This window comes from Coptis chinensis, chromosome 3 (genome assembly GCF_015680905.1).
Source record: "Coptis chinensis isolate HL-2020 chromosome 3, ASM1568090v1, whole genome shotgun sequence".
In the NCBI taxonomy this organism is placed as follows: domain Eukaryota; kingdom Viridiplantae; phylum Streptophyta; class Magnoliopsida; order Ranunculales; family Ranunculaceae; genus Coptis; species Coptis chinensis.
The window spans coordinates 36,441,504-36,456,643 of NC_141458.1; the positions used below are offsets into that span (position 1 = coordinate 36,441,504).

General features: G+C 38.1%; 1 protein-coding gene across 1 annotated transcript; it reads right to left on the reverse strand.

Moving 5' to 3' along the window:
* Positions 1-3,334: 3,334 nt before the first annotated feature.
* On the reverse strand, positions 3,335-4,552 carry LOC147509429 (uncharacterized). Its single transcript, XM_086597811.1, has 4 exons — positions 4,396-4,552; positions 4,137-4,243; positions 3,671-4,024; positions 3,335-3,610 (listed from the first exon to the last, which is right to left on the reverse strand). The coding sequence occupies exons 1-4, from the start codon at positions 4,550-4,552 to the stop codon at positions 3,335-3,337; spliced, it is 894 nt and encodes a 297-aa protein (XP_086453937.1).
* Between the last annotated feature and the right edge of the window lie 10,588 nt (positions 4,553-15,140).

Sequence of the window (15,140 nt, forward strand, 5' to 3'; positions counted from 1 at the left end):
AAGAGGCAATTGCTGCGCTGCGCTCAATAATCCACTTAAATAGTTTAGTGTTTCTTCCATCAACATCATCTTCAGTTGACAATTGTGACTCATCCATTTCCTACATATATAGAACACGTGTCATATGCAGTAGTTAGATATAAAAGCTCATTTGTACCCATGCCAAAAATACATCTCACCTTAATACTTTTTGAAAAAGAAAAGAAAAAAAAAATTTTTTTTGTAAAACTAAAACTTTTATTAATTAAACCAAATGAAATTTACATATGCCTAGGACATCATAAAGGACTTGCATATTTACAACCATTGGCGCCTGATGCCACCATACATATGAAAATGGTGGAAGGAAAGACAAGTCTCCAACAGAGCCAATTGAGAAGTGTACATTTGATGGCCCCAACAATAGGAAGTTCTTTACTTGAGCCGCAGCATGTGAGGCTAGAGCGTCTGCAGCACCATTTGCTTCACGATAACACCAACTGAAGTGCACTTCTTGAAATTTACTCAGCACTAGCTTAATCTGAGTAACAATTCTAGCTAATAACCAATGACAGTTTAAGTTTTCATCCGTTAAAACCTTAAACAGCAATTGAGAATCTGTTTCTACCTCCAAATTTCATATATCCCCGCTACGCCCCACAATTTGAAGTCCGTATAAAAGAGCTAAAAATTCCACTTCATTGTTGGTTGCGAAAAAGATTGGAATTGATGCTCCCATTATAAAATTACATGCTGAATCCCTGAGAATACATCCTCCACCTGCATATCCTGGGTTCCCAATAGAAGCCCCATCTGTATTCAGTTTAACAAGGCCGTCTTTGGGTGGGAACCATTTAATATAAACCATCATTTTTTCCTTATGCATCTGACGGGACATGACTTCCTTAACCAGCTGTATGCGTTTAGAGGCTCTGTTGATGTATCGAACTGGATGAGGACGTTTACCTTGAAACCTTATATCTTTTAGTAAGCACGATAACCGCTCCTTAAAGCTACCACTATTCATATTCCTCTGATAAACAAGGCCACTCAAATTTGTTCCGCACCAAATAGCTCTAGAAAAGGAACACTCAAAGAAAACATGAATTTGTGTTTCAGGAAATCTCTCACACAGGGTGCATTCTGGATAAACATGAAAATGATGAGATACCAAAATATCCGCTGTTGGGACGACACCTTGCAAGCATTGCCATACGAAAAATCTTTGCTTGAATGATACTTTCATCTTCCAAACATGTTTGTAAACATTGTTATCCTGAACCGATGTATTTGTTGCAGTAATCAACTGAATGCAACTATTATATGCAGACTTCACCGAGTATTCTCCATTTTCCTCCCATTTCCAGATCAAAGTATCCTCTTCATTTGGTGTAATAGGCATCGGAGCAATTCTCTCTGCATATTCTACAGGCCAAAATGCATTTAACCTATCCCAATCCCAGGTATTGGTATCCATGTCAATGAAGTCGAAACAAGGTGAAAAGGATAGTCAATTGATTTCCCAAGAAGTTCGACCAAATCCTCGAATGTGGAATCCATTTTTCCTCCCATGCATTAATAGGTACCAGTCCCAAGCTTCCAGACCGATACAACATTAATAATGTTTCGTGTTTCACAAATCCTTTTCCACATAACTGATGAAGTAGATTTGACTTCCGCCTTCAAAAAACTGGAGTTGTGAAAGTACCTCTGTTTCATTTGATGAGCCCATAATGATGTTGGATTCAGTAAATCCCTACATTTCTTGGCCAGTAAAACATAATTTTGTAACTGCAGCTCCTTTATGCCCAGCCCTCCATTATTCTTTGACATACATGCTAATTTCCAAGGGAAATAATGAAGTTTCCTTGTTGATGGTGTATGGCCCCATAAAAAAGATCTTCTGATAATCTCCATTCGATCCAAGATATCCAATGCGGTAAAATTGTACAGGACATAGCATGAGTTGGCAGCGAAGATAAAACTGAATTAACCAGAGTGAGTCGGCCTGCCTTAGATAAACAATTAGCTTTCTATCCTGCAAGTTTTCTTTGAAATCTTTCCAGGATAGGACTGAACTTCTGAACTCTACCCTTCCCTGTTAAATTTGGTACTCCCAAGTACATTGGCATGACAGAAGTAGAAGGCATCATGAAACATCTTCGCAAAAAGTAAACAAACCTTCTATGCAGTTTGGGGTGATGGATAATTTACGACTTGGTTCTGTTGATAGTCTGGCCTGACACTCTGCAATACTCCTTTAGCAGATTGTTCAATTGATGATGCTCATTGAATCCACACTTAACCAGCACTAAAAGATCATCAGCATACATTAAATGAGACACTGGTTGACAATATCTCCCCAATTTGCAACCATGTATAAGCCCTTCTCTGTTCAGCTTTAAGAAATTCAAAGATAGAAGCTCTGAACACAATATAAAAAGGTAGGGAGAAAGGGGATCACCCTGTCTTAACCCTCGCGATGGCTTAAAAAAACCATGTGCAACACCATTTAGTAGCACAGAGTAAGAAACATTCTGAACACAAAACATTATCTTTTTAATCCAGTCCACCGGAAACTCAAACTTGGTCAGCATCACTCTTAGAAAACTCCATTCGATTTTATCATAGGCTTTCTGCATATCAATCTTTAAGGCAAAATATTTAGCTTTTCTATTCCCATGTCCTCTTATCTTATGATAAAATTCATTTGCAAGCAAAACATTGTCATGAATACTTCTCTTGGGTAAGAAGGCAGTCTGAAACTGACCAATAATTCTCTGAATGATAGGCCTCAAGTGATTGACCATAATCTTGGAGATAATTTTGTAAAACACATTTGTCAAATTGATTGGTCGAAAATGTTCCGGGAGTGAAGGATTCATGATTTTTGGTATTAAGGCAATGAAGGAATGATTTAGCTGCAAGGAGAAAGAGCTAGAGAGGAAGAAAGACTTGACTATTGCACTTACTTGATCACCCACCAAATTCCAGAAATGTTGAAAAAAGAATGCCTGATATCCATCTGGTCCTAGAGATTTAAAGGGCTTCATATGCTTCAGAGCAGCGACAATCTCGTCATTATCAACTCCCCTTAACAAATTGAATTTTTCACCTTCATCAAGACATGGAGCTTGAACATTAAAAATCTGTGGCATAAGATCAGGTTCCGAAGTAGTCATTGTCTCCCCAAAAATTCATTGAGCCTATCACCTATCTGTCTCCTTTCAGTTAAAATTCCACCATTTCTATCTTTGATTGAGTGTATATAATTTCGTTGTCTTCGAAAGTTTACCATGTTATAGTATAACCTTGTATTTTGCTCTCCAAATTGGAACCAATCTAAACAAGCTTTCTACCCCCAATGATTTGCTTGCTGTACCAGGATATCATTATGTTCCAGTATCAAATCATTCTCTACCCTGAATAACTCCTCTGTCTCATTGTCATTCTCTATTAAACTTTGAATCTCACTCAGCCTCTGTATAACAAGCTCCAACTTATGTTCAACCTCGCCAAATACATGCTTATTCCGCCATTTTAAATTTTTTTGACAGGTTTGAAGCTTCTTACATAAGACAAAAGAAGGAGAACCCCGCAACTCATTCTGAAAAGCATCTTTTATCTGTTCCTGACAGCCACCATGTTACGCCCACATTATTTCAAACCTGAAAGGCCGTCTAACCATTACCCTGGCTTGTATCAACTTTAAAATCATAAACTTATGATCAGAACTGGTGGCCAAATCATGCCGAACTCTACAATCAGAGAATCTTGAATGCCAACCTTCATTTGCCATCATTCTATCAATTCGTTCCCATATTCTGTGACGCCCATTCTGCCTATTCGTCCAGGTGTAAATACTACCCACAAATCCCAAATCAAACAACTTACAATCATCAATCATATCCAAGAAAGTCCTAACTTTGGAATAATTAAAAAGTTTTCCCCCACATTTTTCTTCGGGACATGTTATTTCATTAAAATCTCCTATGAGCAACCATGATTCATCATTTGTGGGTTTAAACATAGTAAGAACAGACCACTGTAATCGTCGAATGCAAGACTTAGAGTTTCCATAAACACATGACAAAATGAAACATTAGTTTACTCCATTCACTTTCACAGTGAATGAACCATGAGTCGGACATAATTACTTCGACAACCACACTTATTTCCCAAAAGATCCACAAGCCACCAGACAAACCTTGGCTTGGTACTACAAAAGACTCGAAATCCCCTAATCTTTTAATTAACTTGACTCCTTTATTTACAGAACACTTAGTTTCCATAACAAACATAAATATAGGCCTGACATCCTTGATTTTTTGTTTTAGCTCCTCCATCATCGAAGGTCGGCCACTCCTTCGACTATTCCAATCTAGTAGACTCATGGAATCATTGGGGTCTGCTTACGGCCAGAACCCTTAACCAACTGATTTTTTTTTCCTTTCCCAGCTGAATTCTTCTGCAGTATGTTAGGATGCACAGCAGCCACCTCATGGTCATTATGAACAGGTTCTTCTAGCTTCTCTATCTTCCTCAAAGAAACTTTCGACCATTTCATTGACATTCTCCCCTGTCTTGTTTCATCGCACCTTTATGCTACCCTTGCGATATTTCTTGCCTTTTATAAGAGTATTCCTCCTTTGAACAGCCGGCGATCTTGTAGCTGCGACAAATCTATGAAATGGAGCTTCTTAGGATCAGTTGAAATCTTGGCAAATCCAGACGGGCATTCCAGTTCATGTAAGGGATGAAAATTCTGGAAATCCATTTGAGTTGAAAACCCCAAATTTACCCGGGGTTGTGCGCTTCCAATTGTTAGAGGTAGGTGATCATGTGGAGTTTGCCATCCAAGGTCATTGCTAGGACCAACAATGATGCAGTTGAGGTGACGAGATGTCAATGATCATGGGTCCTTTTAAAGGTTCAGCAGTTGTGTTCATTCGCTTCGAATTCACCAAAGAATCAGCCACATTTGTAATCATCGAAAGAAGTGGTTGGTTAAGATCAGTACCAAACAACAACGAGAACCCAAATACAAATCGGTCTCCAATGAGTTTTGGAACAACACGAGTTTTGGAAGAGTAGAACTGAAACCTTTGTCCTCCTGGTGAAACTCGAATTTCATTCCCATGACTTTCTTCTGTTACATTACAAGCTGCAAAATGATGTCCTATGAGGCCACACTTAAAAAAGAAAACCGAGATACTCAAAGACAAAAGACATCCAAATTTACCCCATCAATGGATTCCGGTATAAGAAAGCCAGGTGGAATTGGTTCGTGAACATCAAGCAACACTTTAACTCAAACACAACTAGGTTGTGTTTTAGTCTTAGGATAAATCTCTAGAAATTTGATATTAGACATATCAAAATAACCAGATTCAACCAGGTTACCCTCAATAATCTCCTTGTCCAAATAAACATCATGATAGTTATGTAAATGCATCCACACATAAAATTTTGAGAAATTTAACTCCTTGGTTTCATAAAATTCCATCCATGGTATAATCTGAAAAATGTGTTGAGCTACAATCCAAGGATGCCCCAGCAGAAGTGTAGCCGCATGTTCCTGAGACTCCATCCTGATTTGAAATATTTCACCTTTTGTACAAAACCATGTCTTCAATCTTAAAAGGGTACCATGCTTTTTCAAGAGTTGATTTGATTGTGCTCATATTCAGCCTTCCATCCAGAACACGACCAAACAGAGTCATCTTATTATAGCCCACATATTTACTCTTCATTTTCTCGTGAATCGGTTATCATTGGAGGATCTGTATAAGGCATCTTCATCTTGGCAGCAAAATCCATAGCTAGAAGTTCAATAGAATTTGGGTTTTTGGAGGGAGACAGAAACTTGTTTGTGTTAGGGCTCATATAAAGAAGGAATTGAAAGAACTTGGTTTGAAGAAGTGTGAAGAACCACTAAGCGCCAATAACCTTTTATACAGCCCAAACTCACCCGCATTCCAATCACATTCAAATAGTCTAAATTCAACCTCATTTCTTACCCATTCATACAAGTCCATCTATTTGCAGAAAACCCAATAATCTATCTATAATCTCCTTGTTACAGAACTAATCCACCAAATGGCTACCTCTTCACTGAGACCATCATTGCATTGTACTTTGCATTGCAACTTTGCAAATTGTAATGGCGGTCTTTTTTGCATTTGTGGCTCCAAATGAAAGGCGCTGCCACGTCACTTGGTCAACCCGAAGGTCCTTTAGAGCATTTGCAATGCAGGTGATAGAGAGGGGGTAGTGATAATTATCACCTACTTGGGTCCAAAACTGCTGTGCAATGCAGGGTGATAATGAAGGTGATAATTATCCCCAGTTCAAAACGAGGTGAAACCAACCACCGAAGTTTATCATCGACTTGTTAACTTCGGACGGATGTTGGATTCCGTCTGATTACAAAACTCACCGACGGAATCCAACATCCCGTCCGAGTCCTAACGGCTACCAACGGTCAAAAAGTCGAACGGGTCAAAAACGGTCAAAATAAAAAACTTTGGTATATATACAACATTTGTTTCATTTCAACTCACACTTCCAACAATCATATATCATATTTCTTCTTCTTTAAAATCAGTTCTTAAAAACCAAATATCAAATGGCATCAACTCAAGCATCTCAAGCAAGTGGTAGCACTCAAGCAAAAGCGAGAGCTCACTTTAGCATGTCCGATGATCAAGCTCTATGTCTTGCTTGGATAAAAATTAGTGAAGACTCTATTGTTGGTGCTTTCCAAAATGCAAAAGGATTTTGGAATCGTGTAACAAACGAAGTTCAATCAAGCACGTGGTCGGATAGGTCTCCGATTCAATTAGCGGAAGGTGGAAATATATTTCAAAAAATGATGAACAAATTTGTTGCAATTGTGAATGCGTGGAGGCTCGACATGCAAGTGGTACAACAATACAAAGCCGGTAATTACAACGTTGTCAATTTGGAATTTATTGATTATCTTAGTCTTAGTCTAATTATTTCCGCCTTCGCCTAATTATCTTAGTGTATTTATTATTTCCATTTTAGTCTTAGTCTAATTATTATCTTAGTCTAATTATTATTGCAGTTTAATTATCTTAGTCCTAGTGATTATTTTAGTCTAATTACCACCATTTTTTTTTTTTAGTTGTCCGAGGCAAGGATGACGTACCAACTACAAGAAAAATCGGCTTTTTCACTTGATCATTGTTACGCTATACTCAAGGATAATCCAAAGTGGAGTAACGCTTTTGAGGCAAGGTCAAGCCAGCCCCACAAAGGGAAAAGGTCGCAAAAATGATGGTGAAGATTCAACTTCTAATTCACCAAGTGTTGGTGGAGTTGAATTGAGGGTTCTCAAGAAATAGAGCGTCCCAAAGAAATGGAGCCGCCCTCTTGGATCAAGAAAGCCAAGTCCAAAAGGAACCAAGAAAAAATCATTTGGTATGTTGGAGGGTTACTTTACATCGTTTAGAGGATACATTTGCACAGGATGCAAATGAAACACAAAAATGCTTAGAACTTAGGGAAAGGGAACTTGCATATGGTCAAAGAACTGTGATGGCAAGAGAAGAAAAAAATCGATTCAAGCAGAAAAAATCAGGTTCAATTGGAAAAAATCGGCTTCAAAAGATGCAATATGAAGCTAAGATTTTAGCGACCGATACAAGTGTCCTCCATCCCGATACCGCTTTTATAATCGAGCAACAACAAGCTGAAATACGTCTTTGAATGGGGAAGGGCTAGAGGTGGTTCTAGCTCTAACTAAGCTTATGTATTTTAATTATCTAGTATTTTATTTTAATTAAAGCACTATGTATTTTAATTTCACTATGTTTTTAATTAATGCACTATGTATTTTAATTTCATTGTATTTTTAATTAATGAACTATGTATTTTTATCTAACTGTTTTTTTAATTAATGCACTATGTATGTTCTCATCCAATATAATTATTTTCATAGAAATACAATTACCAATCAAATTAAAATACATTGTAATATAGTTCATTAAAATACAACTGATTAAATACGTTGGAACTACATAGGAAATACATTAGGAAATACATTAGGAAATACAACTTAATAGTTCACGCTAGGAAATACATAGGAAATACATAGGAAATACGCTGGAACTTAATAGTTCACGCTAGGAAATACATAGGAAATACATAGGAAATACGCTGGAACTTAATAGTTCACGCTAGGAAATACATAGGAAATACATAGGAAATACGCTTGAACTTAATAGTTCACGCTTAGGAAATACATAGGAAATACATTTTCATTTCCATTTTAATTTTCGCCTCCTTCTCCCTCATCCGATCCCACCAATTTGGATCATAAATTGGTACCGGATCTGCTTGTTTCTTCAATGCCACCAATTAAAAACATGTTCAACTAAGTCCTTTTGAAGATTAGTATGTGTAACTTCATTTCTGATCTTATTTCTTGCTTCAATCATCCGATAGACAAAATGAAAACCATCATCTTCCCCGAAGAGCTTTGTATTGTTTCTTTCCTCCGACCTTTCCAATTCCAAACTCCACTTTCACGCTCATTCTCAACAATCATATTATGCATTATAATGCATGCCTTCATTATATCTCCAAGAACAACAACACTATGACAACGCGCTAAGCCTTAACAATATGCCATCGTGCTCGCAAAACTCCAAACGCCCTTTCAACATCCTTTCTTGCAGCTTCTTGACGCTGAGTAAAGATCTTTTCATGCTTATTTCTTGGATAACGAATGGCTTGAACAAATGTGCCCCATTTTGGGTAAATACCATCGCCAAGATAATATCCCATATCATAGTCATTACCATTCACATTAAATGCAATGTTAGAGAGCCTCACCTTGCTCTAATGATTCAAAACATGAGAACGATGAAGCACGCAATGTCATTATCTAACCTCGGTAGGCCAAGAAGCAATGCCGATCCAACAATGTTTGTCCAAGAACGGCTTCAAGTATCAAAGTTGGTTCCTTCTTGTACCCTACATGTGTTCCAGCCCATCCACTTGGGCAATTCTTCCACACCCAATGCATACAATTTGATCCAAGCATTCTGAAAAACCCTTTGCTGCATTTTCAGCTAATATCCTAGCAAATGCGCTTCTTGGTCGCCTCAAGTACTCTTCCTCAAACGCCGTGATAATTGCCTTGCACCAACGCTTCATAGATACATTTGTTGTGGAATCTCCAATTTGTAAATACTCATCCGTTGAATCGAAGAACAACCAACTAATTGTGCAACCGGCAGCTAGTCCCTTTGTAACCCGTAAATTGCTTGCCGACCCAATCCATCCACCTTGTCTTTAAAGTAATCGTTTAATGATGCAACAAAGATGCAACATATACATAAAAAGCTCTCTTGTCATCCCTGCACCTTCGCCTAAACTTATGAGGAGGCCACCTACAAGGTGTTGTGAAGTAATCCCTCATTATCTTTTGTTTACCGAAATCACCACCATCTCTAAACGTGTACTCTCGCCTCGCATTTATCCACCGCTTTTTGTCTCAGATCCACATCTTCAATTTCAATGGCTGCTTGAGTCATTAATGCCCCAAAGAAGGGATAATAACTGCAACCTCCTCCTCCTCCTTCACCTCATCATATCATTATGCTCATCTCTTACTCTTTTCCATGTAGTCATCTTCGCCAGTATACCGTAAGACTAATCTTGAAACCGTAAGACTAACTATTACTACTAGATCCTCCCCATAACCTTTGGTTATATGTAATTCTTTCTTCTCTAGACATTTTTCCTATTTTTAGCTTGGTTGTGGGGAAGAAGATGGCTATGTTGTTTGTTTGATATAAAAGATAGAAGAGTAAAACGAAATATGAAAGGTAAGGTCACATATGATAAGGTCACATGTGATACTTTGATTTTGGTCCACTTACCAATTGACAACACATTTTATTAGATTTTTGTTCACTCTCCAAGTGACAACACATTGTATCCAAATGTCTATCCATGTACCCTCAATAATTCCAAATGGGCCACCATCCATAATTGCATTGTTTGGAATAGTAAAATGCGCAGAAGGAGGGCTTAAAACCGTGACGGGATGTTACATTCCGCCTCGGTCCTAAAAACCGCATCGATGTTACATTCCGCCCCGTATCCCCATACACTATACCCCGCCGAACCCTCCGTCGACCAAACCACACCTGCAAAATGAGTGATATTCCAAACTAAAAATTTGTTGCTTCAACAATGACAGAAATTAGTGAAACAAATGTGAAACGAAATTAAACGAATGTTCCATTTTTGGAAACATACTAACTTATAAGTTTTAATTTTTTGGCCATAACCTCATTTGTTTTATTGACATATTCATATAAAAAACCTGCTAATATACTTTGAAAATAATAAAGAAGACAAACAACAATCATGAACAACACCCAAGTCTAACACGTAAACTTCGGTAAAAAAACTAACTTATAATTTCTTAAAAAATTGACATAACCTCCTTTGTTTAATGACATATTCATATCCAAAACTCATCAAAGAAAACCTCGCTAATCAAAAATTCATTACAAACAACAATCCCAAACGCCATAAGACAAGTAATGGCGCTACGCTTATTACAAACTACAAAAAAATCTCCATCGAGACCTCCTCCCCCTACGAAGGCCCCGGTCAAGAGCTCTCCCCTACGCCGTTGTCGCCCTCTCCGTTGAGCTTGAGCTTGAGGTACTCCACTTCCAAAGATTCTCCAACTCTTGCACACGCCTCTCAAGCTCCAAAGTTCGACACGCTCTTCTTGTAAGTACTCAAAACTGCGACGAGAGGACTCCATGAAGGACTCACGATATGGCATAAGTGAGAGAGCTGTAGTTAAGGAGCTCGACCTTTTTCTTCATCCCGTTTAACAAAACAAATGCAAGTTAGGGGTTATAGTGAATACTAATAATAACAAATCATAAATAAATTCAAATCATACTAACCTCGCTAACCGCTTCGAATCAGATCGACAAATCTGCTACCATCGCGGCATCTACGGTGGAATAGGTATTCTCATATCTTGCCCCGAAGTAATCATGCTCCAATGCCAAAGGTCATCATCATCAAATATCCGTGGAGTTCTTTTCATGCATCTGAATATCATGAAACACCTCGGGTCGGATCGCGGGCAACTCCACTCCTCCCGAAATGAATGTCGGCCTCAATGCTCCGTATAACCCTTCAAAATTGGTGCCCCGTATAACGCACCTAGCAAGAGACCTCGACCAACCCTCTTCCAATATAAGTCATAGTCGTCAAACCGTAAAAGTCGAAAGCGTCGTCCCGCCACTCATTTGGGTTTGCTCTATAGTGTGAAAGAACAAAGAAGAATATCGAGGTCATCGCATATCCATAGGTGGTGGGTAGGTATAACAATCTCTCCGTGATACTTGCCGCCAACATCCGTCCCCAAAGGTACCATGCAAAGGATCGACCCTATAAGTATCATTCACCGAGAAAGAAAAACCTTGCTCTATGACACATATATGATAGTCTACTTTATTTTCGGTGTTCTCGAACATCCGAATATCCGCATAAGGGGTCCGAAAGATGAAGGACTCGCCCGTGGTTGCCACTCAATTCGACTAGCTCCTAAAAGCTCAATCACCGGCGACGAGTGTTATGAATATTATGTGATAGGTCCCCATACCCCCTCGCCTCACGATGAAGCCCCCATGCTTGAATACGGAATCGGGTCATGAGTCTCATCCTCTTCCAACCTCTTCAACACGATGCATCACACCTAAAATGCTCGTACCACCAATACCGCCATCAATAGATAAAATACAATATCAATATATATATAAACATGTCAACATTAATAATTAGATAAATAAATGAAATGAAACAATAACTTAATAAATAAGACTTACCGGTATAATCCAAACAAAGCCGCATTAAATTGCCTTTAAGCGGCTTTCGTCTCAACTCATGTGGTCTAGCCACGGTAAAGGTATGCTAAGATGGATTGACCCTACCATAATCCCACATCCTCTCTACGCCCGAGACAGCAGCCATCCAATTCGATACGAAATAACTATCAAGATATCCAAATAATACCGCACCAACAAAGTAGAAGAGGAAGGCACGACATACTGCGGATCGACTCCTCACCAATATGATAGTCTTTCGGCTTCTCCTTGAGTCTATTCAAATATCTCACAGAAACCAACTCATATTTATAGCTCCTCCTTTAAACCGCCAAAATTTATAATCTCAAAAACTCGCCTTGCTCATCATCTTCAACCAAATCAAAACATTCAAAGAAACTCATCACCGTAGTAAAACCTCTAAAGTTTCATCAAAAGGAACGGCATCTCCATAACCAATTGGGATACCCGTGAGCATTGTGAAATCAAGAGGGGTAATCCCAAGCTCACCCCATGGGAAATGAAATGTGTGGGTAGTTGGCCACCACCGCCAACTATCCCAAACAACAACGCCGATCATTTTGTCCCAAATTACAATTAAAAACTCCCAAATGGTGTGGCGGATATAATATCGGGTAATCGTGGACAAAATTAGGATCCGCTTTTGATTTCATACAACGCCACCACGACACAACATTTGAAAGTGCACAACGACTTTCCATAAGTGTACTTCCTACATTCAACAAACACGCTAATATAAAATTCAAACTAAAATAAACTAATATAAACTAATACAAATTCAAACTAAAATAATAATGACAAATTCAAACTAAAATAAACTAATATAAACTAATACAAATTCAAACTAAAATAATAATGAACAAATTCAAACTAAAATAAACTAATATAAACTAATACAAATTCAAACTAAAATAATACTAACAAATTCAAACTAAAATAAACTAATATAAACTAATACAAATTCAAACTAAAATAATACGACAAATTCAAACTAAAATAAACTAATATAAACTAATACAAATTCAAACTAAAATAATAATAATGCACAAATTCAAACTAAAATAAACTAATATAAACTAATACAAATTCAAACTAAAATAATACGACAAAAATTCAAACTAAAATAAACTAATATAAACTAATACAAATTCAAACTAAAATAATAATACGACAAATTCAAACAACAACAAACTTGATATAAACTAACATAAATAATAATAATTAACTTAAAAAAAATCAAACTTATTTGAGATTCCGCCACTCGATTTGCTACGGTCGGACCGATGTTGACGCTTAATGGTGGGTGGTCCTCGATTTCACAACGCTGTGGAAAATTAAACCCAAGTTCAATTTAGTCCTCCTCGCCCACATTACGCCGTTCTCGACGACGATCCCTTTGCCCCTTTTTTTGGAAATTTTGACATTTCCAAACCATCGGAATGCTCTTGATGTGGTGAGCTTGGTGGGGATGGGTTGGGGATGGAGAAGTCATTATGAATGGAAATTTGTGTTCAAAGGTTGTGAATGGAGGCTACAAAATCGAATTTTGGCTGGAAATGAAGTGAAAATGGAGCCCGCTCGTCTGTTGGTATTGAGCCATCGACGGGGATGTTACATCCCGCCTCATAAAATATCGACGGGATGTTACATTCCGCCTCGCTATAAAAACTCCAGACGGAATCTAACATCCCGTCCCGAGATGTTTTTTATCACCTTTGCATTGCACAGCTTCACCTTGTTTATCACCGGGTTGGTGATAGAGGGGGTGAAAAGTGAGGAGGTGGCGGTGATAGAGGGGGTGATAGTTATGACTTGCATTGCAAATGCTCTAAGAGCATTTGCAATGCAGGTGATAGAGAGGGGGTAGTGATAATTATCACCTACTTGGGTCCAAAACTGGCGTGCAATGCGAGGGTGATAATGAAGGTGATAATTATCCCCAGTTCAAAACGAGGTGAAACCAACCACCGAAGTTTATCACTGACTTGTTAACCTCGGACGGGATGTTGGATTCCGTCTGGATTACAAAACTCACCAGACGGAATCCAACATCCCGTCCGGAGTCCTAACGGCTACCAACGGTCAAAAAGTCAGAACGGTCAAAAAACGGTCAAAATAAAAAACTTTGGTATATATACAACATTTGTTTCATTTCAACTCACACTTCCAACAATCATATATCATATTTCTTCTTCTTTAAAATCAGTTCTTAAAAAAACCAAATATCAAATGGCATCAACTCAAGCATCTCAAGCAAGTGGTAGCACTCAAGCAAAAGCGAGCTCACTTTAGCATGTCCGATGATCAAGCTCTATGTCTTGCTTGGATAAAAATTAGTGAAGACTCTATTGTTGGTGCTTTCCAAAATGCAAAAGGATTTTGGAATCGTGTAACAAACGAAGTTCAATCAAGCACGGGTCGGATAGGTCTCCGATTCAATTAGCGGAAGGTGGAAATATATTTCAAAAATGATGAACAAATTTGTTGCAATTGTGAATCTTGGTGGAGGCTCGACATGCAAGTGGTACAACAATACAAAGCCGGGTAATTACAACGTTGTCAATTTGGAATTTATTGATTATCTTAGTCTTAGTCTAATTATTTCCGCCTTCGCCTAATTATCTTAGTGTATTTATTATTTCCATTTTAGTCTTAGTCTAATTATTATCTTAGTCTAATTATTATTGCAGTTTAATTATCTTAGTCCTAGTGATTATTTTAGTCTAATTACCACCATTTTTTTTTTTTAGTTGTCCGAGGCAAGGATGACGCACCAACTACAAGAAAAATCGGCTTTTTCACTTGATCATTGTTACGTTATACTCAAGGATAATCCAAAGTGGAGTAACGCTTTTGAGGCAAGGTCAAGCCAAACTTCCCCACAAAGGGAAAAGGTCGCAAAAAATGATGGTGAAGATTCAACTTCTAATTCACCAAGTGTTGGTGGAGTTGAATTGGAGGGTTCTCAAGAAATAGAGCGTCCCAAAAGAAATGGAGCCGCCCTCTTGGATCGAAGAAAGCCAAGTCCAAAAGGAACCAAGAAAAATCATTTGGTATGTTGGAGGGTTACTTTACACGTTTAGAGGATACATTTGCACAGGATGCAAATGAAACACAAAAATGCTTAGAACTTAGGGAAAGGGAACTTGCATATGGTCAAAGAACCGTGATGGCAAGAGAAGAAAAAAAATCGGATTCAAGCAGAAAAAAATCAGGTTCAATTGGAAAAAATCGGCTTCAAAAAGATGC